Source organism: Herpailurus yagouaroundi, unplaced genomic scaffold, assembly GCF_014898765.1.
Source record: "Herpailurus yagouaroundi ecotype Mexico unplaced genomic scaffold, PumYag 140, whole genome shotgun sequence".
NCBI lineage: Eukaryota > Metazoa > Chordata > Mammalia > Carnivora > Felidae > Herpailurus > Herpailurus yagouaroundi.
In genome coordinates this window covers 14239979-14262589 of record NW_024412395.1, presented here as the reverse complement: position 1 = coordinate 14262589, position 22611 = coordinate 14239979, and the positions used below count along the sequence as shown (strand labels likewise).

Genomic DNA, 22611 nt, shown 5'->3' with positions numbered 1-22611 from the left:
TTTGCATTCTCACAGCTGTTAAGTGGTAGGGGTGGATTCAGCCTATTAGTACAATGTATTTTAGGCATTTTTTTTTTCCAGAGGAAGGGAAATCATATGTGGCTTGCATAAGTAGGTGAAATTCGGAAGAGAAGAGACATTAGAGCTGGATGTTGAATGATGGGCAGTGCCTGCAAGTGGAGGCATGCAAAAGGGATTAGATGGGAAAGAATCCAGATGGAAGGTGAAGTGAAGGCTGAGGCATCAGAGGCATCTGTGCCAAATGGTTACCAGAGCAGTATGGAGCTGTGTTCCTTCTCAAAAGGGATCAAGCTGGATGAGGAGACTGGAGCTTGGCAAGAGACAAGTGTAGGCTAAATTGTCTCATTTGCATTTTGATTATTTAGCTAGTACTGGGACACTAAAGGACTTTGTGTAATAAAGGGACAGAAGTAAAACCATGTTTTATAAATATTGCCTTGGTAAGAGATGGAAAGGGGAGAATTTTATTGGGAGCTCATTAAGTCTGCAGTTCCAAAACAGACTAGGAGATGCCTTGGGTATTGATGAGTCATCTTAAAAGTAGCCACACATTCTTTTTTTTTTTTAATTTTTTTTTCAACGTTTATTTATTTTTGGGACAGAGAGAGACAGAGCATGAACGGGGGAGGGGCAGAGAGAGAGGGAGACACAGAATCGGAAACAGGCTCCAGGCTCTGAGCCATCAGCCCAGAGCCCGACGCGGGGCTCGAACTCAGGGACCGCGAGATCGTGACCTGGCTGAAGTCGGACGCTTAACCGACTGCGCCACCCAGGCGCCCCGAAAGTAGCCACACATTCTTATGTGAATCACTTTATGAACAGGAAAAAAATTTTTTTCTTTTTTTTTCACTCAAATGTTTTTCACCATTTTAAAATGGTATATTTTCCCAGTCTGCCATGACTAGGGAAAATATAAATTTATTGGAAAGGCATCGCACAGCTTTTCTTTAATTGTGAATTTTCTCAAATAAAAGGTGATAAAGTACAACTGTTACTATGTCGGGGTCCAAATCATTCCTTGACTCATTGATTTATTTATTGCTTCATGCATTTATCCTTGACATATTTATCTTTATTTTTTTATTTTTTTTCAACGTTTTATTTATTTTTGGGACAGAGAGAGACAGAGCATGAACAGGGGAGGGGCAGAGAGAGAGGGAGACACAGAATCGGAAACAGGCTCCAGGCTCTGAGCCATCAGCCCAGAGCCTGACGCGGGGCTCGAACTCATGGACCGCGAGATCGTGACCTGGCTGAAGTCGGACGCTTAACCGACTGCACCACCCAGGCGCCCCATTATCTTTAGAACATCATATTTAAGTGGTTAAGAGCCAGAGTTTATGGACTGGACCCTGAGATTCCCCCACTTATTAATTGTAAGTGGGTTTTTAATTAATCTCTCCAAGTTCCATTTTTCTCATCTGCAAATCTGTCAAAATAATAGTAATCACACCTGATTTTTCTGAGGATTATGAGAGATTATGAACATAAAATATTCAGTATAATACCAAACCTATAGTAAGATATCTAGGCTATTATTACTGTTAGACCACTTTTGGTAGACATTATATGGTTACATCCTATTCAAAAACTGAAAAGCACACTCTGAAGTCATTTCTTTAGTAATTCGCCTTGTGTTTAAGAGTATGGTACCCACTGGATAACTAGTTTGTGAAAGCATCCCATGAATGCTCCTGTTAACTACTATCTTGAGAATGCAGAAATCCTATCCTCCCTCTATGTGCCCATCAAGCAGGAGGTATAGAAGAACATATTGTTCACTGTTCAAAGACAGGGGTTCTGGGGATAGCCAACCTGGAGCATCTCCTTTGTAACAGAGAGTGTCCTGATGGCAGGCCCTGATATCCTTAGAACTCTCGCCATGCAAGGAGGAAGAGGTGGCAGGTAGTTGCTCAGGCAGGTTTCTGTGATGTGCACACTTTCTGCATTAGATCCCAGCAGCAGATGCTTGTCCCATTGGCCACTCATGGACTCCCTGTAAGGAAGTTTCCCCAATCAAACTACATCTCAGTTGCTGTCTCTGGGTCTTGTCTTTGGCCTTACTGGACGATCACCCACTCTGGGCTTAGAGTCTGGTGAGGTGGCTGCCTATCCAGTGAGGAGGAACCAAGATCAGAATCAGTAGATTTAAAATTATAATTTACTCTTGATTCCTTTACTGGAGTGAGATGTCAGTTATAATTGCTAATACATTTGACCCTTGAATAATGTGAGGGTTAGGGACATTGGCCCCAGCATAGTCACAAACCCATGTATAACTTTTGATTCCCCAAAACATAACTACTTATATCCTACTGTTGACTGGAAGCCTTACCAATAACATAAACAGGCAATTGATACATACTTTGTTTTATGTATTATGTACTGTATGTGTGGGTGTTTGTATATATGTATATAAACACATTTCTTAGAATAAAGTAAACTTGAAAAAATAAATTGTTACGAAAATCATAAGGGAGAGAAAACACATTTACAGTAAGTACTAAACTAAAAAAAAATCTGTGTATAAGTGGACATGTGCAGTTCAAATAAATATGAATGGAGATTCTAACCAAAACGCAAGAGAAATAGGGGTGTTGGATAACAATCATTAATAAGCATAGAAAAGAGGTATGGAGTGAGTCATTAAAAAAAGAATAGAATGGGGGTGCCTGGTTGAGTGCCTCGGTTGGTTCAGGTCATAATCTCAGGGTTCATGGGTTAGAGCCCCGCATCAGGCTTTGAGCTGACAGTGTGGAGCCTGCTTTAGATTCTCCATCTCCCTCTTTCACTGCCCCTCCCCTGCTAATTCATGTTCTCTCTCTCTCTTTCTCTCTCTCTCTCTCTCTCTCTCTCTCTCTGTCTCTGAAATAAAAAATAAATAAAAATAATAGAATTGATCTCTGCTGGATTTGGTTCATCAGACTGAAAGACACAGCAGTTGATCTGAGAAGGGGAAAAACTAGAACAACATACCTTTCTTTTTTTTTTTTTAAACATTTTTTTTTTCAACGTTTATTTATTTTTGGGACAGAGAGAGACAGAGCGTGAACGGGGGAGGGGCAGAGAGAGAGGGAGACACAGAATCGGAAACAGGCTCCAGGCTCCGAGCCATCAGCCCAGAGCCCGACGCGGGGCTCGAACTCACGGACCGCGAGATCGTGACCTGGCTGAAGTCGGACGCTTAACCGACTGCGCCACCCAGGCGCCCCTAGAACAACATACCTTTCATGCACGTTCTCTTCTTACATTTATTTAGGGTTTAGTTCTTTACATCCAAAGTATTTATGGCAGAATTGGAAGCCAATATCACTATATGAAAATGTGCTCAATGTTTTAATCCGTGAGTCATAGGAACCCATTTATAATTTACTAAATGTTTGCCATCCTATTTATCTTTGTTTAAAGCAGAGCTGCTCTGAGGCTTGTTGAGTGATCTGTGCACACCTGGTGAACTGGGTACCTTTACATTTTGCTTCATTTGTCTTGCAAAAAAAAATTAGCTAGTTTTGATTAAAAAAAGTCTTTGTTGGGAATGAGGAAGAGAAGCTAGGAGATGGGGTAGGAAGAAAGAAATGAGAGACTCAAGGTTTTATAAACTTCATTGCAAAGAAAATCTGGCATTCGTTTCAAGCCAGTGTGGGGTTTGCTTTGCTTTGGGGAGTTATGCTCACACAATTCTAGTCAACAGGGTAGAACACAGATCATCTGAAAAATGAAAAGCTTTACTTGATGTATTGTGAAAGATGCTCAAGTTTATCCTTCCCCATCCATCTTCCTCCTTGCCAATATTAGGCATGCTGCCTAGGGAGAGGATGCTATCAACCACTGATATAGAAGCACTCATTTAATTTAGTTACTACATCCTGTTGATTTTTATGAGTGGTGGGGGAGCCGTTTAAAAAAGACCTGTTGTGTTGACAGATGTGCCCTGCTCTACAGCATGGGGCATTTTGAATGATTTTCCCATCTCTAATCTTTTCCCCCCACTATCCAGTGAGAAAAGTAGTCCACAGTGCTTGGGAAATATTTGTCTAAATCTTTGTCATAGGTTCCATTGTAGTAAGAAAAAAATGTAAGTGGGTGTGCTTTATTTCCATAATTATTTTGCAGAGTACTTTGGCCATTGTCCTAGTGTTTATAGTCAATGCATTTTAACTCCATCTACATTTTGGACAGCAGGCCTAAAGCTCTGTTGGTTTATCTCTTAGAGAAATAAGATTACCACCCCCACCCCCCGCAAAAAAGATAGCCATTTATAATATATTCACCTTTGAATAATTAAAGGAGCTACCGAAGAGGAAAAGGATCCTAATCAGCTTTCAAACTGTGATTGTGCCATGCAGTGAATTATTCCTTTATGAATACATTTCTTTTGGAGCATGTATAATTATGAAACTTTTTTTTATTTTTTCTATCTCGGTAGGAACTGGGAAGTAACAGCCCTCCACAGAGAAACTGGAAGGGAATTGCTATTGCCCTGCTGGTGATTTTAGTTGTATGCTCACTCATCACTATGTCAGTCATCCTCTTAACCCCAGGTAATCTGTCTTTATTCCTCTCTTATGATGGTATTGTGGATGATAATTTCACATTCAAATGCCTTAAGAGGGTAGCCATATGTGGTATCTTAAGATACATTAGCACCAGTTGGAATAAAAAAATGCATAACCAGACATTTTGCAAATGGCACCGAAATTCTGTGGTTCAAATACCATGCAAGATATTTTGGGGAAACTGAAATGTAAAATATATACGTTGAGAATGCCAAGGAGATTTTTGGTCTCCATTACTACTTAGAGACTTATGTTTGTCAGTTAATAAATGCAGGGGACATTTGACTTCTATGTGGGTTGAAGATGAGGGAGTGGAGTCTGGAAGTTCCCATATATAGGTGATACCTCGACTATAATGATGGCGGTGAAGGAGGATTTGAGAGACAATGAGGGTTTGATGAAAAGAGAATGAGCTAAGCCCCTAAGTGCTTCTTTCTTCTGTTCCTTTCTTTCCTTGTAATTTTATATTCCCAGTTTCCCCTTGTCTAAAGAACATTGCCAAATTGCCCTTGCAGTGATCTTTAAATTGTGTCCTTTACATTAAAGAATTTAACACTAATATATAAATTATCAGAAGGCTTAATTCCTCTTTGGGGATTATTTCAGTACCCAGAAGTTTTACTGTTCTTTAGTAGGTACTGATATTGGAAGACAGCAAAAGGCTGCTGACTTTTAAAACTCCCCAAAATATCTTCTAGGAACAAATCCATTTGGTATGCTATGACAACCAGCCCATCTAGCTTCCTCAAAGACTGGACACCCATATATTGCTCAGCATTATAAAAAAAATAGTCATTTTCTGGGGTAGGTAGGATTGAGCTAGTCCAAAAATCAACTGATATAATGAAGTTACAGCCTGTTGTTGAATATTATGTATTTACACTTCATTTCTTGCCCCAGTTTTGTTACTTAGAAGTCCTTAAACATGTTGGACTTATTTCCCATGTACAAAATGTGATTAACAATAACAGCTCTCTTTCAGAGTTATTTAGTCAACTAATTATGGTGTCTAATTATACAAATGACAATATCAATTATTCCAGTATGGTACTTTGTGAAATCTATCATCTTGGTAAAAATATTGGCTTTGAAATATAAATTCCAAAAAATAGTTTGTAATTATTATTTAGCATATAAAGAGACTGAAAAAGAAACTAAGGGAATTGGGGCGGGGGGAAGAAAGCAGAAAGAAAGAGAAAGGAAGAAGGAAGGAACTGAGAGAGAGGGGAAGAGGGGAAGGGAGGGAAAGAGAGAGAAAAAGACAAAGCAATTCCTTGATAAGAGCTGGCTTATCCAGAATTCTCTTCAGAAACCCTGTCTTATCTGGCTCATTTATACATCTGCAATCCAGTGTAATTGAGCGATGTAATGGCTCTAAGTTGTTGCAGAATGCCAAGAATCTTTGTTAAATGAGAATAAGCTTATGTCCGACATCATGTTTGTCTTAAGGGTCAGAATTTTAATGTAATTACTAAAAAATGAATGAGTTGAGTGTACTGTCTTCTACTGGGGACTCTTAACCAGATGGAGAAATTGGTGCCCTCATGCCTGTGTGTTTCTCTTGAACTTTCTTCCATCTGATTATAGTATGCTTTTCCAGTGATTTCTTTTCTCAGATTTTCTTGTTCCTCTCTGAGGCTATAGTGATACTTGGAGGTCTTTGAATGTTTGATATAAGCAAGACCTTATTGGGTTGGCCACTGACAAAATTAAACTTCCTCCTCACAACCTTTTCCGTGTTGTTCAGTATAAAAACAGTATAGCTGGCATCACTTTGTCATGCACTTATTCTCTATTAAAACAAGGGCTCTGAGCAAGGCACACCTTGGTTTGAGTTCTGGCTCCTAGTTTTGTGAAGTTAGCCAGTTATTGAACCTTGTCTGTCATTTCATTCTTCTGTATTATGGGCACAACATATAGTGCCAACTTTACAATGTTATTTTGAGGGAGAGATGAGATAATATAATTCAAGTGTTTAGAATAGTATCTAGCACCACCGTTGCTATTCCTCTTAGTATTGCTATTATTCCGTACTTATTGACCACCAGACATGATGCCAAACACTGCATTACATGAGGGAAATGTCTAAGAAAAAATAAAAATCTCTCTGGAATATGGATCTTCTGTGATTTCAAGTTTAAATTATGGCAGGTGGAAAGGGACTAAATATTTAATCGAAGTCAGTCTTTCAGTAGTCTGTGTTTTCATTCATTCATTCATTCATTCATTCATCAGTAATTAATTATGGAGTTCTTACTACATTCTGGGTGCTGTGGGTAGCTGGCCTTGCTCTCTCCTGCTTTCTATCCATCACCTTCAACCCCCCTTTTTCCTAACTACACACATACAACAACCACAAATCCTCAACCCAAAGACTTAATTTCGTATAAGATTAATCACATGTTCAAATGTCTTTGGGTTTTATGGTCATTTTTGTCAAGAATATAATGATACAAAACAGGAGTCAGGTCGCTGGAAAAAGTTTTGCTGCAAGGAATAGTTAAACTGTGTTATGCACTCTCTGTTTGCAAATTCAGAGCCACCAGAGACCTGGGAAATCCTAGGAACTGAAGAAGTAGATAGGTGTAATCAGAGTGGTTAGGAATTTATTTGAGTTATGAACAAGTAAATACCAGCCTAGTTACGTGACCTTCATGGTGGGCTCAAACCGAACATAGTGAAATAGAAGGCTGGAGGACTGATTGTGGCCTAAGATATGAGTCCAAAGCCTTGAATTGCTTTTGCTTTCCTCATGAGACAGGAAAAAAAAAAAAAAAAAAAAAAAAAAAAACACCTGCATTTGTTTAATCTCTGGTTCTGAGGACTAGAATGTGCATTGAGACCACTAGTGTAGACTTTGATTCCACACGTGTGTGTACCTGTGCATGTCTGTGGTCAGAATCTAGTGCTCTAATTACACCATGTCTTTCCTCTTCTGACTGTCAGGTTTGAGACCCCTCTGCTGTACTAGAATAGATCCACAAAGGAAAACACAGAACTAGAAAGATAATATACAACACCCCCTTCTGTTGTTCCCTTTGTCCACCAATAGTCTCCAAGGCCAGATTACTAGGGAAAACTACACAAGCAGATGGAAACTTTTAACCAGGAAGGGGAATCCATGTCATGAGGGGAAACTATTGATCCATAAATCATTCAGCAAAATAGTAGACCTCGAGAACTAAGGGCTGACTCTAGAACAATCCTTCCAGTAAGAGTGGGGGTTCAGAAATCCATATGCCTTTTATAGCTATAGAATCTGGGGCAAATCACTTATCTCATTTGACATCAGGTGTCTGGTTGAAGAAGAGGGTATTTTTGGTTCACCAGACTATCTAGTGATCTTTTGAGGTTTATTATAGCTCATATATCTATGATCTAATCAAATAACAGCAGTAACAACAACAGAAATAATGGTGGTCTGTTTGGTGACAAATGTAGGAACAGATAAAATCTGGTGAACTCACACTAAGCCTCTTCTACTTTGAAAAAATATTTAATGTTTTTTTTTGGGTGGGGATTGGAGAGGGAAGAAAGCATACAAAAAGTTATCTAGTCTAAGAAATGATTTAGAAACTATTTTGCTCAAAATAGCATCCCATTTTGGAGGTAAGTGCTAGGGAATGCAAGCCTATAACCAGAGAAACACATGTTCATTGTAATTTTGGTTTGATTGCAAATTTTATTACAGAAGTAATTTGACACAGGTGTCTTAATTTCCAAGCTTGTCAGCAACTTCCCTGCCTGGTGAAGAGAAGTCCTAATTATATTTGAAGAGTGGATTAACCATTCAAGTATTTCTTTAATAAGTAACTATTTTTGAAAGGAACAAATTATTCACTTCTTTTTTTCTGATTAAAGGGCAGACTTATTTAGATGCATCGATCAAGCCTACATATTTTTTTGTGTTTGTATTGAATTAAAAGAGCACCCATGTTTATTTTCAGAATATGTAACTGTAAGATCAATACTTATACTGTGCAAGTATATGAGTGTACATTCATGCTTAGAGTTGTGGAAAACAGTCTTATGTAGCCATGCATGCATTTTGCAGCCTCATATTTATATTGAATATGTAGAATGAGAATGATCATGATCCAGAAATATTTCTTGCAGAATGTAGTTACCCATTGTGACCAGTTTTGAGAGGAGAGACACATTTTATGAGTTAAAATGTGTTTACTGGAGAATATTCTTTAAGCTTTCAATTTGGTTGCCATATTGAGATGGCTACCTGGGTTGACTGTGTATAATCTACCAATTTTTCAGCTAAAGTGGCCTGTTGCCCTTTGCTTGGTGTCTGCAATCAGTCAGTGTCAAAACAGGGTCATCGGCTTAATTTACCGTCATGGCTGACTAAAGACAACATTGTAAGGCACTGAAATCGTGTCTTCATCATTAGCTGTAGCTCATTAGGCAATTTCCCATTCCTTTAGTACCCTCTTTAGGTGAGCATTCTCCTCTGGTCTTTGCAGGTCTGTCAGAGCAAAAAAGAAAACAAGCATTCACATGTAAACTATCGGCATTCATGCATAAGCCATCAGAATTCTGCTTGATCTCAGTTAAACAAGAATTTCATAGGGATCCTCTAGGACCCTATAAACATGCCTTTATTTTCACTTGTAGAAGTATCTCTAATAGTAAGGATTTTACACCAGGCTCAGATGCCCTGTTGGGAAAGAATTTACACATGTTGAGACTGCCACTGTGATGTTAATAGTTAGGTAAATCTTTATGTCAGGTAAGGATTTGATCCATGAAGTTAGGCTCAAAGAGTTCACTATAACCAAGATTTAGGACGGGGAGGGAACCAGAGAAATTTAGACAAAGTTATCCAGAAAAAACAAAACAAAATATACAAGCAAACCTTTAAGGATGCATACTTGTCTTTGAAGAAATGCCAACTTTCCTATATTTTTCCCCAAAGAGTACGTAATCCTATCCTTTATGCCTCATCATACACCAACTTAGAGAAAGTGCAGTTTTCTAGGTAATACAGCTAAGGCCAGGAGAATTTGACTTAGGTGCCTAGTTTGTGGAGAAAGTATAGCAGAGCATGTGATTACATTGACTTTCAATTCAGACTGCCAAGTTCATGCCCTGGCCTTGATAGGGCGGTAAGACTCTGAGGTAAAGAATTCTTTCTTCCTGTTGTCTTTCTTACACTGCAGGTTTTTTCTTTTTTCTTTTGTTTGTTTGTTTGTTTGTTTTTGTTTTTAGAAAAAGAACTATCTGACCCTTTGAAAGAAGGCTTAAAAAAGATTAATCTGTTCCTAATTATTAAAAAAATAATTTTCTAGAAAGCATTTGATAAAATTAAGTATTTTATTGGAATGGTGACAGCTGATTAGTTATTGTTATGCAAAAACTCAAAATGAATTTATTCTCATTACTATTATGTTCTACCAAAATAATCGCTCCTGGTTATAGTTAGTTAAAATGTCATGTCATATTATGTTGCAAGCAATCTCTTGGCAGCTGCAATTTAAAAGGTGTCATTTAAGCATCTGACCTGTGTTTTAAAATGTCAAAGCAACAATTAAACTATCCCACTATGCTTTTATGAGAGGGAAATAATGTTTTACAGATTTTAAGATTTGCATTACTCACTTGTAAACATCAACATCAACCAAGATGCAAATTGTTTATTTTATTTTGTTGAATTAAAAAAAAAGAGATATGTTGTATTGATAGTCATAAGCTAAATTGTCTCTGCTTGTTTTTCCAAGAACAGCACAGATGAACCCATTTGAATATGGTATTACCCAGATATAATCAGGCTGCCAGAGAAAAAACAATGGCAGATTCCAGCAGTTTCCCCCTGGATTACATGGGTTATTGTTCCTTTTCTAACAGATTTATCTCTGATGTTGAATGGAAAATAATTTTCTCTGTCATTAATAAAGTAAGAGTAGTTATACTTCTTTGTCTTTGCTTTACAGTTACATTTCTGTTTTTAAGTCAAATTTGATTTCTTAGCCTCATCTTTTTGTATTGTCTAATCAGATAAATAATGGATTTAGTTTACATTATGATGTGTTCAATTTTATCAGTCGGAAGAGAATCTGCTTTAACAAGCTACATTTATTATCTGCTTGTTACAAGCCAGATATTGCGCTAAGTGCTTTGCATGTACTATTTTATTTATCCTCACACTACTAATGTGAAATAGATACGATTAATTTATGCCTCTTCTACATTATTCAGTTGAGTCTTACAGGTTACAGTAAATTATCTGTCATAGGACTGGAACATGGAAAAGCTGGATCACTTATGCCAGGGCTTTTCGGCTCTAGCTGGTGTCTTAACCTTTGAATATAGGTTAAGATATATTCTTGCACCCATGGCAAGTATAGGCAAGAAACATGTCGGAAAAGAAAGAGAAAAATGAGTTCTGCTTTATTCTGCCCCTGATTTTTTTAAATAAGTGAATTGATTCTGTACCTGCCTTAAAGGGAGTGCACGGCAGAGAAGGAGTAAGCTGGGGTAGACAAGGGGTAAATGGGAAGGAAGTGCAGAAGTGAGCATTTGAAAATTATGCATGTCAGGAGCACCTGGGTGCTTAGTCGGTTAAACGTCCATCTTCAGTTCAGGTCATGATCTTGCAGTTCATGAGTTTGAGCCCTGCATTAGGCTCTGTGCTGATAGCTCAGAGCCTGGAGCCTGTTTCAGATTCTGTGTCTCCCTCTATCTTTGCCCCTGCTCCACTTACACTTTGTATCTCTCTCTGTCTCTCAAAAATAAAAACATTAAAAAAAAACCTGACAGATTCCTTTAAAAAGAAAAGAAAAAGAAAATTATGCATGTCAATTCTCTATAAATTCTTTTTTCAGCTATTATATTTTATTGGAACCTCAATATCCATGATAAAATATAAGTGCCCACTTTCTTTTCTAAACCACGTCGTATAACAATTATTTATATGTCACTGTACAACTTTAAATATTTTGTTATATTTTTTCTTTGAAATATAAGTTTTAGAAATATGATAGCCTGGCCTCTAAAAATGGGGGGAACAAGGCAGCCTGATCCCTCAGAAGCAAAGTTTCTTTAAAGGAGGGAGTTGCATTCAACTGCTTATCCCCCTGGGGGAAAAAAGAAGACAGCGTTCTTTTTTTAATCTGCAATTATTTGCCAGGGACTTTATCATCCAGTTCTCTGTGTTTGAACTGTAACTTAAGATCTCCCATCCTAGAGTTCATTCATTAGGTGTGAGAGGAGACTCTGTGAAAACAAATGAAAAAAACAGACAAATAAAAACCTTAATTAAATAGACTTTTAAACTAATATCCCAATTTATGCCTTTGTTCATAAAAGTGAAAATTTAGTTGAAACAATTTCAGTGAATATTCATAGCTTTGGCCTGTTTTCACCAATATTTCTCTTGTTCTAAGATTGTTCTACTAAGTGTAGGGTCCATTTGAATAAACTCTAGAAAAACTGGAATTATTAAAGTGAGACTTGGGAAACATCTTTATTCATATGGAAGACTTCCTTAAATCTCTGCATTACAATTCACACTTTGAATATGGCATAGAAGGTCTGTGATCCTAGATTCACAGCTCACCTTGCTTTTCCTGGGACATTATCTGTAATTATGTAGCATTAGGAGAACAAGGCCAGTAAGAATACTTTCTTTTTTAATTCTTTTTATGTTTATTTATTTTTGAGAGGGAGACAGAGCCTGAGTGGAGAGGGGCAGAGAGAGAGGGAGACACAGAATCTGAAGCAGGCTCCAGTCTCTGAGCTGTCAGCACAGATCCCGACATGGGGCTCAAACTCTTGGACTGTGAGATCGTGACCTGAGCCGAAGTCGGACACCCAACTGACTGAGCCACCCAGGCGCCCCAAGAATACTTTTTTGCATAGATTATAATTCAACATTTAGGAATTCTTCTTGCTCCAATTATCTTGTCTCTCCCAATCACATTCATTATCTTTATTCTTTGACTCAAAGCCTGGTGTTGAGAACAATTTTTATTTTACTACAGTGCAATTCTCGGAGCGAGCGCCTGGCTGACTCGGGCAGTAGAGCATGTGACTCTTGATCTCAAGGTTATGAGTTCAAGCCCCACGTTGGGCATGGAGCCTGCTGGAAAAAAAAATGAAATTCACATTTGAAACTATCAATTTTAAAGTGAACAATCCAGGTCACCTGGGTGGCTCAGTTGGTGTCTGACTTTTGATTTTGGCTCAGGTCATGATCTCACAGTTTGTGGGATCAAGCCCCGAGTTAGGCCCTGTGCCGACAGCACGGAGCCTGTTTGGGAATTTCTCTCTTCTTCTGTCTCTCTATGCCACCCCTGCTCACACTCTCTCAAAATAAATAAATAAACTTAAAAAAAAGATAAAGTGAACGATCTATTTACCGTGAGTGGCATTTACTACATTCACAATGTGTACAACCATTACTTGTATAAAATTGGAAAATATTTGTATCACCACAAAAGGAAACCTTATGCCTGGTAAGCAGTTACTCCCCATTTTCATCTTCTGTCTTCTGACAGTCACCAATTTGCTCTTGGTCTCTACAGATTTACCTATTGTGAACATTTCATGTAAGTGTGACCAAAAAATATATGATGTTTTGTGTCTGACTTTTTGACTTAACCTAATGTTTTAGAGATTCAAAGTTCTTAATTTTGATGGAGTCAGTATATTTGGTTGTTTCTCATGCTTTTTAGTATCATATCCAAGAATCCATTGCAAAATCCAAGTCATAAGGAGTTGCTGTTATTTTTTAAGAGAGTTATGATTTTTAAATTATCTCTTTAGATCAATGATTGGTTTTGAGTTAATTTTGGCATATGGTATGAAGTAGGGAATTCAACTTCATTTTTTACATAACTTAAATTTCTCTTCACACCATTTGTTGAAGAAATTCTTTTATCTCCACCATATGTTTTTTTTTAACCCTTGTTGATCGTCATTGATTATAGATAATATGAATTTACTTGAGGATGTGCAATTTTAATTTATTGTTCAGTGTGTCTATCCTTGTGCCCACATCACACTGTTATGGTTACTGTAGCTTTGGAGTAAGTTTTCAAATGAGAGTATGAATGGTCCAACTATTTTTTTTTAATTGTTTGGCTATTCAAAACTCCTTACAATTCTATATGAATTTAAAGATTGACTTTTCCATTTCTGCAAAATTAAACAGTTGGGGTTTTGATAGTGATTGTGTTGAATATGTGAATCACTTTGGGTAATACTGCCATCTTAGAAATATTAGATTTCCAAGTGACAAACACAAATTGTCCTTCTATTTATGTCTTGGATTTCTTTCAGCAATACCTTGTAGTTTTAAATGTACAAACCTTTAACTCTTTGGTAAAATTTATTCTCAAGTATTTTATTCTTTTGGATGTTAGAGTAAATAGAATTGATTGTTTAATATCCTTTTTAATTTTTTCTTTCTTTCTTTTTTTTTCTTTTTTTTTTTTTTTTTTTTTTGGATTGCTCAGTCCTGGTGTATACAAATACAACTAATTGTTGAGTGTTGATTGTGTACCCTTTAACTGTGCTGAATTAACTTTTTAGCTCTGGTAGGTTATTAAAGATTCTTTGGGCTTTTCTGCGAATATAGTTTCTTTTTTTTTTCCTTTCTAAATTCACTCCATTTTATTTCTTTGCCTTGTCTAATTATTCTGGCTGGATTCTGGTATAATGTTGAATAACAGCAATGAAAAATGAACATCCTTTTCTCATTTCTGATCATAGGGCTAAAGCTTTCAGCCTTACATCATTGACTATTGTCTTAGCTCTGGGTTTTTCATAGATGACCTATTTCATGTTGAGGAAGTTTCCTGCTATTCCTAGGTTTGTTTTTTTTTTTTAATGTTTTCATAAACAAAGAGTGATGGATTTTGTCAAATGCATTTTAACATCAATTCAGATTATTGTGTTTCTCCTTTTTTCTCCCCTATTATGTGTTGTTACATGGTTGATCTTGTTTTGTTGAGTTACCCTTATATTCCTGGGGTAAATCTGTCTCATTAATGATACATAATCCTTTGATATGCTAAAATATTTGATTTGTTAATTGAAAAAAATTCTGTCATTCCCTGCTGGAATTGGATTGAGCATTTTTGCATCTATGTTTATAAGGAATATTGATATATTGTCCTTTCTTATGTTGTCTTTCTGGATTTGGATCAGGATAATTCTAACTTTACAGAGGAAATCAGTAAGTATTCCCTCCTCTTTGGGTTTTTAGAAAAGTTTGAGAAGCATTGATGTTAATTTTTTAAATGTTTTGTAGAATTCACAAGGAAAGTCATCTACTCCTGTGTATATTTTTTATCGGGAAGTTTTTCATTACTGATTCAACGTCTTGTTTTAAATCTATACAGAGTTTCTATTTCCTTTTGAGTCAGTCTGGTAGTTTGTGTGTTTCTAGAAATGTGCTCATTTTATCAGGTTATCTGATTTGTTGGTATGCAATCAATCATTCATTGTATTCTCTCACAATCCTTTCCAATTTTGTAAAATTGGAAGGGAATGCTCCCAGTTTCATATCTGACATTGTTTGCATGTTATTTTTTTCTTTGTCAGACAAATGTATGTCAGTTTTGTTCATCTTTTTAAAGGAACAACTTTTTATTTTGTTGATTCTCTCTATTGTTTTGCTCTTTCTACCCCCCCCCCCCCACTTCTTTTTGTGTAAGGTTAGGTCACTGATTTAACTTCTTTCTTTTTTAGTGGAGATGTTTCTGGCTATAAATATCCTTTTGAGAAATGTTTTCACTGCATCCCATTAAGTTTTGGTATATTGCATTCTCATTTTCATTTGTTCCAAAGTATTTCCTAATTTCCCTTGTGATTTCTTCCTTGAAATATTTCTTCTTAAGAGTGTGTTGTTTAATTTCCTTATATAGGTGAATTTTCCAATTTTCTTTCTGCTATTGATTTCTAGTTTCATTCTACTGAATTCAGAGAAGACACTGAATGATTTCAATATTTTTAAATTTATTGAGTCTTGTTTTATGGTCTAAAATATGGCTTGTCTTGGAGAATATTCCATGTACTTTAAAATAATGTATTGAAAATAATGTATATATGTATATATATATAAGATTTATATATAAGATATATATATAATCTATAAGATATATATAATCTTATATATATAAGATATATATATATATAATCTATAAGATATGTATAATCTTATATATATATAAGATTTTTATAACACACACAACGTATATATTTAAAATGTCTCCTTATTAATAGTGTTGTTTAAGTCCCATATTTTCTTATTAATCTTCAGTCCAAACTTTGTATACATTCTTGAAAGTGGGCTATTGAGATCTCTAATCACCTTTGAAGACCTATTTCTTCATTTCTCTTGACATTTGATTCACATAATTTGTGATTCTGTTATTTGGCTCTGGTATCATTATTCTTGTTATAACTTTTGGGTATAACAGTTTTCAATATGTGATGTCTTTATTTGCCACAACAATTTTTGACATAGTTTATTTTTTGTGATAATACTAGAGCCACTTCTGCTCTCTTTCATTTAGTGTCTCTATGGAATATCTTAATCCATCCATTCACCCTCAACCTATTTTTGTCTTCGGATCTAAAGTAAGCATAACAATTTTTTTTAATTCAATTCTGCTGTTCTCTGCCTTTTGTTTAGAGAGTTTAATTCATTTACATTTAAAATAATTGCAACAAAGGAATTACTTCTTCAATTTTACCATTTATTTTGTCTATGTATTTTACCTTTCGTGTTTCTTAGGTCCTCCAATACTACTTTCTTTTGTCTTTGATTGATATTTGCTTTACTCTTTTGAATTTTATTTTATTTTTTTAGATTTTCTTATGGTTACCTTTGGTATGACTATAAATATTAAATTTATAAAAATTATTTTGAATTGATGCCAACTCAACATCAATAGCTTACATAAACTGTATTTTTATATGGCTTCGCTTTCTCTCATATTGGTTTTATTGCAGATTACATATTTTATACATTCTGCACCCTTTAACATAGATTTTTAGTTATTTATTCATGCATTTGTCTTTTAAATCATATAAGAAATATAGAGAGACATTCCAAACCTAATATACAACAATTTTCGCTTTTATATTTAACTATGTAGTTAGCTTTACTGGAGTTATTTTTTAACCTGACCTCAAGTTACTACTGCCCTCTTACTTCATCCTAAAGGAATCCCTTTAACATTTCCTGGATGCCAAATATACTTGTTGTGACCTCTCAGATTTTGTTAATCTTGGGAGGTTTTAGTTTCTCTCACACAATTTTGAAGGATAGTTTTGCAGGATATAGAATTTTGGGTTGACAGCTTTTTCTTTCAGCACCTTCATAATGCTGTTTCATTCCCATCTGGCAACATAGTTTTTGACCAGAAATCTGCTGTTAAACACATTGAAGATCCCCTGTATGCAATTTGGTTCTCTCTTGCTGCTTTCAAGATTGTATATTTGTCCTTTGCTTTGGCAATTTGATTATAATATGTCTCAGCCTGGATCTCTCTGTGTTTGTCCTTTTTGGAGACTTTAAGCTTCTCGAGCATGTAAGTGCATGTATTTTGTCAAATTTGGCAGATATTTGGCCATTATTTCTTCAAGTATTCTTTCTTTCCTTTCGTTCCTCTCCCTTTTGGACTCCCTTTGCTCATAGGGTGATATGCTTAATGGAATTCCACATGTCTCTTAGGTGTTATTGGTCTATTTTCTTCTTTGTGTTCCCCAGGCTATATCATTTCAGTTAACCTAAATTCCAGTTCACTGATTCTTTCCTTTGTCTCCTCATATCTTCTATTTGAAACCTCTAGAAAGTTTTTTTTTTTTAATTTTTTTGTCAACGTTTATTTATTTTTGGGACAGAGAGAGACAGAGCATGAACGGGGGAGGGGCAGAGAGAGAGGGAGACACAGAATGTGAAACAGGCTCCAGGCTCTGAGCCATCAGCCCAGAGCGTGACGCGGGGCTCGAACTCAAGGACCGTGAGATCGTGACCTGGCTGAAGTCGGACGCTTAACCGACTGCGCCACCCAGGCGCCCCTAGAAAGTTTTAATTTCCATGTGGTGCATTTCAGCTTTAGAATGTCTGTGGATTAAAAAAATTCTTTCTCTTAAATGGTATTCTGTCTCTCTCTCTCTCTCTCTCTCTCTCTCTCTCTCTCTCTCTCCACACACACAGACACACACACACACACACACACACACACACACACACACACACATTGTTCTCTTGGTTTCCTTTAGCTCTTTGTCCAGAGTTTCCTTTAGTTCTGTGAGTATATTTAAGACAATTGATTTAAAGTCTGTCTAATAAGTGTCTTGTCTGTGCTTCCTCAGGGGCAGTTTCTGTTAATCTCTTCTGTGAGTGGACCGCAGTGTCTTGATTCTTTTCATGATTTAAATTTTGTATTAAAAACTATACATTTTGATTTTGATAATGTGGAACACTTTTTTTTTTTATTTTTGAGAGAGAGAGACAGACAGGCAGAGCATGAGTGAGGGAGGGCAAAGAGAGAGGGAGACACAGAATCCAAAGCAGGCTCTAGGCACTTGAGCCACAGCCTGCGAGATCAGGACATCTGATGGTTAACCAACTGAGCCACCCAGGTGCCCCTGGAACACTTGATACATGATTTTTTCAACTCTTCAGAGCATATTTTTGTTATATGCTGTAGGCTGTAGCTGTTTTTGTGGTTGTTTAGTTGACTTTTTGGATGTATTTTGAAAAGTCAGTGTTCTCTGTCATATGTGGTCTCTGAAGTTTCTATTCCTTTAGCTTGTGTTCGGCTAGTATTTTTACAAAGAATTCCTTGAATGCTAGGATCCAAATAAACTCTCCCATTCTTTCAGATTAGTTCTGTGCTGGGGCAATTATTCAGTATTTATTTGTAGCTCTGCCTTAGCCTTCATTTCCTGTTTGTATTAAGCCTAGAGTTTAGCTGGAGGCAAAACCTAGGGTCTTCTCAGGTCTTTTTTTGAACATGCATCCTGCCCTGGGCATGCATGTGTTTTTCTGAATTTCCCAGTATATGTAGACACTTCAATGTCTAATTACTCAAAGGAAAGCTCTTCCCAGCTTTCCTTCTCTAGCCTGAATGCTATATTTTAGGCCTTAACTGTATCTTTTTTCCCCAGGCAGCCAGTCTTATTCATTTGTCTTGTAATGTTTTTGAGAATATCCGCTGATTTTCTGTGCTGAGTTTTCTGGATCAGGTGTAAGAAAAATAAATACCCCAGGTCAGTCCTTTAGGGAACCCCAGGCAGGTCAGAGCAGACAAAAAGTGTTTTGAGAAAGCATCTACTCTGCTTCCTCCAGAACCCAGGGACCGGGGTCCCATACTCTACATTCAGACTGTTAACTTAAAGATCACCACTGAGCCAGGGAGGGGTTTGGAGTAATGCCAAAGAAAAATGCCACAATGCTTTTCTTTTTTTTTTTTTTTAAGATTTTTTTCTTTTTCTTTTTTCTTTAACGTTTATTTATTTTTGAGACAGAGAGAGCATGAACAGGGAAGGGGCAGAGAGAGAGGGAGACACAGAATCTGAAACAGGCTCCAGGCTCTGAGCTGTCAGCACAGAGCCCGACGTGGAGCTCGAACCCACAGACTGTGAGATTATGACCTGAGCCGAAGTCGGCTGCTTAACCGACTGAGCCACCCAGGCGCCCCGCCACAATGCTTTTCTACTGTTTTTAAGTTCCCTTTTTCTTGATTCCGTGTTTGCTAGGTTGTTGTGAACCTCTGACTCTTTTCCAGAGTTCTGAAAAAGCTTATTCGGACAGTTTTGCTTCTTCTTCTTCTTTTTTTAAAATGTTTCTGTGAGGAAACAGCCTCTTAGAGCTGCCTACTCCTCCATGTTCGCTGATATCGCTTTGTTGACAAATTCTGCTGGTGTGGTTTTCATGTGCTTTGGCGTCTGTCTGTGATTAACCTGAGTTCCTTACTATATTTGAAGCCTTCAAGCATAGAGTTTATAACTTTATCACCTACACAACTCCCTACACTTATTATACCAGTAAATGTTGACCAGTGACGAATTTATCCATTTAGTCCCTCTTGCATTACAAATTAGAGAATGTAAGAGAAGTATTTTGTGAAAGTTTGTGAAGACGAAATACAATAGAGCACACTCATTAACTCTAATGATATCATCAAATTAAAAAGAAAATGCACAACAGTAGAGACCTAGAATATTATGTACCATAAACTTATTAGTTTGAAATATAGGCTAAAATAAACTTAATAAAATACATAATGAAGTACACACAGTAGAGCGTAGTGTAGGGCATTCTAACAGATTTTTGAGGACCCAAAAAATACTTTTTGGCTTTTGAATTCTGTCAACATTTACTGAGTTAGAAAATAAAATTTAATTGCTGAGGTTTTTTTTTCTAAAATGTTGATTAATTCACATAAAATGACAATGATAAAACTATACATGTAAATATACATAACATGTAATAAAAATAGCTATATTTTTCAGAACAAACAAAAAATATAACAGCATTATTTTTTATTTTTTGCAAATTTGTTTAATGCCTGGATGAAAGACATTAGGATTTTCATATGTGCCCTGTGTTAATTCTTTTGCAGTAGGTTGTTTTGGTTGACATATATGAAGAATCATGGCCTCATAACTAGTTAGAAATGGAAGATGTAGTTTAATAGCTTTTACATAATTGTAGATGTCCTTGTTTGACCCTTCCTGAAAACTTAACAAATGATTGATTCTTGAAGGTTAGTTGCCATGTGGAATCTGAAAATACGTCAATAAAATATCAGTACTTTGCTACATTTAAACCCATCAGTCACCTTTTACTTTAAAAGGATCTCTTACCTATGCATGATTCTAAGCATTGTGCCTTGGACTTTTGCAAAATATGAGTTCACTGAGTTATGCCAATTTTCCAGATGTTGGTGGGGTTTGTTCTATAACATAAAATCAAAACAAAACAAAAACATAGTTAACATCACTGATGGCACAACTTATGAATCTCGCTAGAAAAGTTTTGGGAAGCTTTCACACTCAAGGGAGAGGACAACCCTTCCAAAATGCAAATATTTGCTTGAAAGTTTAAATTTTATAATTTGTAACAGCCACTTGTGTTTGGTTTTTGTGTGTGTGTGTGTGTGTACGTGCATACATGTGTGCTTTATATGAGAGGTTCATTTCATTTTGAAGGCAAACATTTGCCAGACACAGGTATCCTTTACTCTCTGAAAGTTGGCATTGTGTGACTTTGTTTTTGTGAAAAATTTACATTAGTACAGTGTAGAAGTGCAAATCCCCTTTGGATTTCTTTTGGTTAGCAAAAACAGATAGTGATGTAGGACTTCAATAAAAGTGGAAGTGGTATAATGTGATGTCTCAGAAGGCAGGGGATGCTCTTTGCTTTTACACCGTTTCAGCTTACAAAGTTTTCATAGGGATGGTCTACTTTCAGACAGTGAATGAAACCTATATTTTAATCTGAAGTCATTGTTTGTTATTCATTACTCCATTAAATTCATGTTACATGAAGAAAAAAAAAGTGCTTAGTTGAGCACAACCAGCTGCTGCCAAGATGTTTTTCCTTGAGACAACTTCCAAGTTGATGCACAATGGAAGTGTTTTTGTTTTTATTGTTTTTAAGTTTATTTATTTCTAGAGAGAGAGTGTGATAGAGAGCAGGGGATAGGCAGAGAGAGACACGAAAGAGAGAGAATCCCAGCAGGCTCTGCCCTGTCAGCGCAGAGCCCAGTGCGGGGCTTGATCATACAAACCATGAGATCATGACCAGAGCAGACATCAAGAGTCAGACACTTAAGCGAATGAGCCAACTGGGTACCCCTAGTTTTGTTTTTGTGTACTTCAGGTTTACTACACAGATATTAAAAAGATCTTAATAGGGGCGCCTGGGTGGCTCAGTCAGTTAAGCTTCCGACTTCAGCTCAGGTCACGATCTCGCGATCCGTGAATTCGAGCCCCGCATTGGGCTCTGGGCTGATGGCTCAGAGTCTGGAGCCTGCTTCCGATTCTGTGTCTCCCTCTCTCTCTGCCCCTCCCCCGTTCATGCTCTGTCTCTCTCTGTCTCAAAAATAAAAATAAAACGTTAAAAAAATAAAAAAAAGATCTTAATAGCGATACTGAATACAATTATCATTTTTATAACTGTATCAAGAAATTCTCAAGTGAAACTGAATTTTTTTTTAATTGAGCACATGTGGAAGTAATAGTGTTGGCTAACGATAAAGTGCTCAGAATTGCACCCTGCATTGGTTTTGTACCAAGGGTGAAAATTTCAACCCAGTGTAAGGGGAAGACAATGCTGTCATAATATTGTGTATATAATTTGAGTTTAGGACCCATTTTCACTAGTTGTTCACAAATTATACTGTGTAGATAAAGATAGGAAATCAAAATGTACTCACAGTTATGTAACTGGAATAAACAGTGTACCTGAGAGAAGAAATTAAACACATCTATAGAGGAGCCCAAGGGCTCAAAGTAGAACCATAGCACTTCAGGGTTAAAAAAAAAAAAAAAAGACATTATTTCAGAGAGAGAGAGAGAGAGAGAGAGAGAGAGAGCGAGCGAGCATCATTGCATAATTTTCTCAACTGTGAAAAGGCTTTGTTCAAGTATATTTCTCATATTTAGCTTTTCTACTCAAATTCAGGAGATGTTAATTTGAAAAAGGTCTCAAAAAGAGGTTTGAGAATGATTAGCATTTTGAATAATTGACCAATTTGACTAATTAAACCTATGAGTAAATCCTAAAGCTCTTGGTTTATTTATTCAAGAGATGACAATTTTGAGGTAGCATTTAATAAGTCCTTCAGAACCTGGAAATACATTCTTTATTTGATGAGCACTTAGAGTCTCTGCTGAAAACAAGAGAAAGTTGAGCAAAATGTAACAGAAACTAGGGGATCTCAGAGATGCAAGCTGCTTCATAGGCCATGTGTGTGTATGTGCATGCCAGTGTGTATGCATAGTATTTCCAATTATATATGAAGAGTTCAAAAATATGCTAAAGCAGAGCTGTTCTGAT

The 22611-nt window shown here is 36.5% G+C and overlaps 1 protein-coding gene across 3 annotated transcripts in view; it reads left to right on the top strand.

Annotated features, from left to right (window-relative positions):
* DPP10 (dipeptidyl peptidase like 10) overlaps positions 1–22611 on the top strand; it is a 1330293-nt gene that overhangs the window by 867759 nt on the left and 439923 nt on the right. For all 3 annotated transcript variants that reach the window (XM_040474884.1, XM_040474883.1, XM_040474885.1), the window contains exon 2: positions 4448–4562. In XM_040474884.1, coding sequence (XP_040330818.1) covers positions 4448–4562 — 115 coding nt within the window. The remainder of the gene's footprint in view (positions 1–4447; positions 4563–22611) is intronic.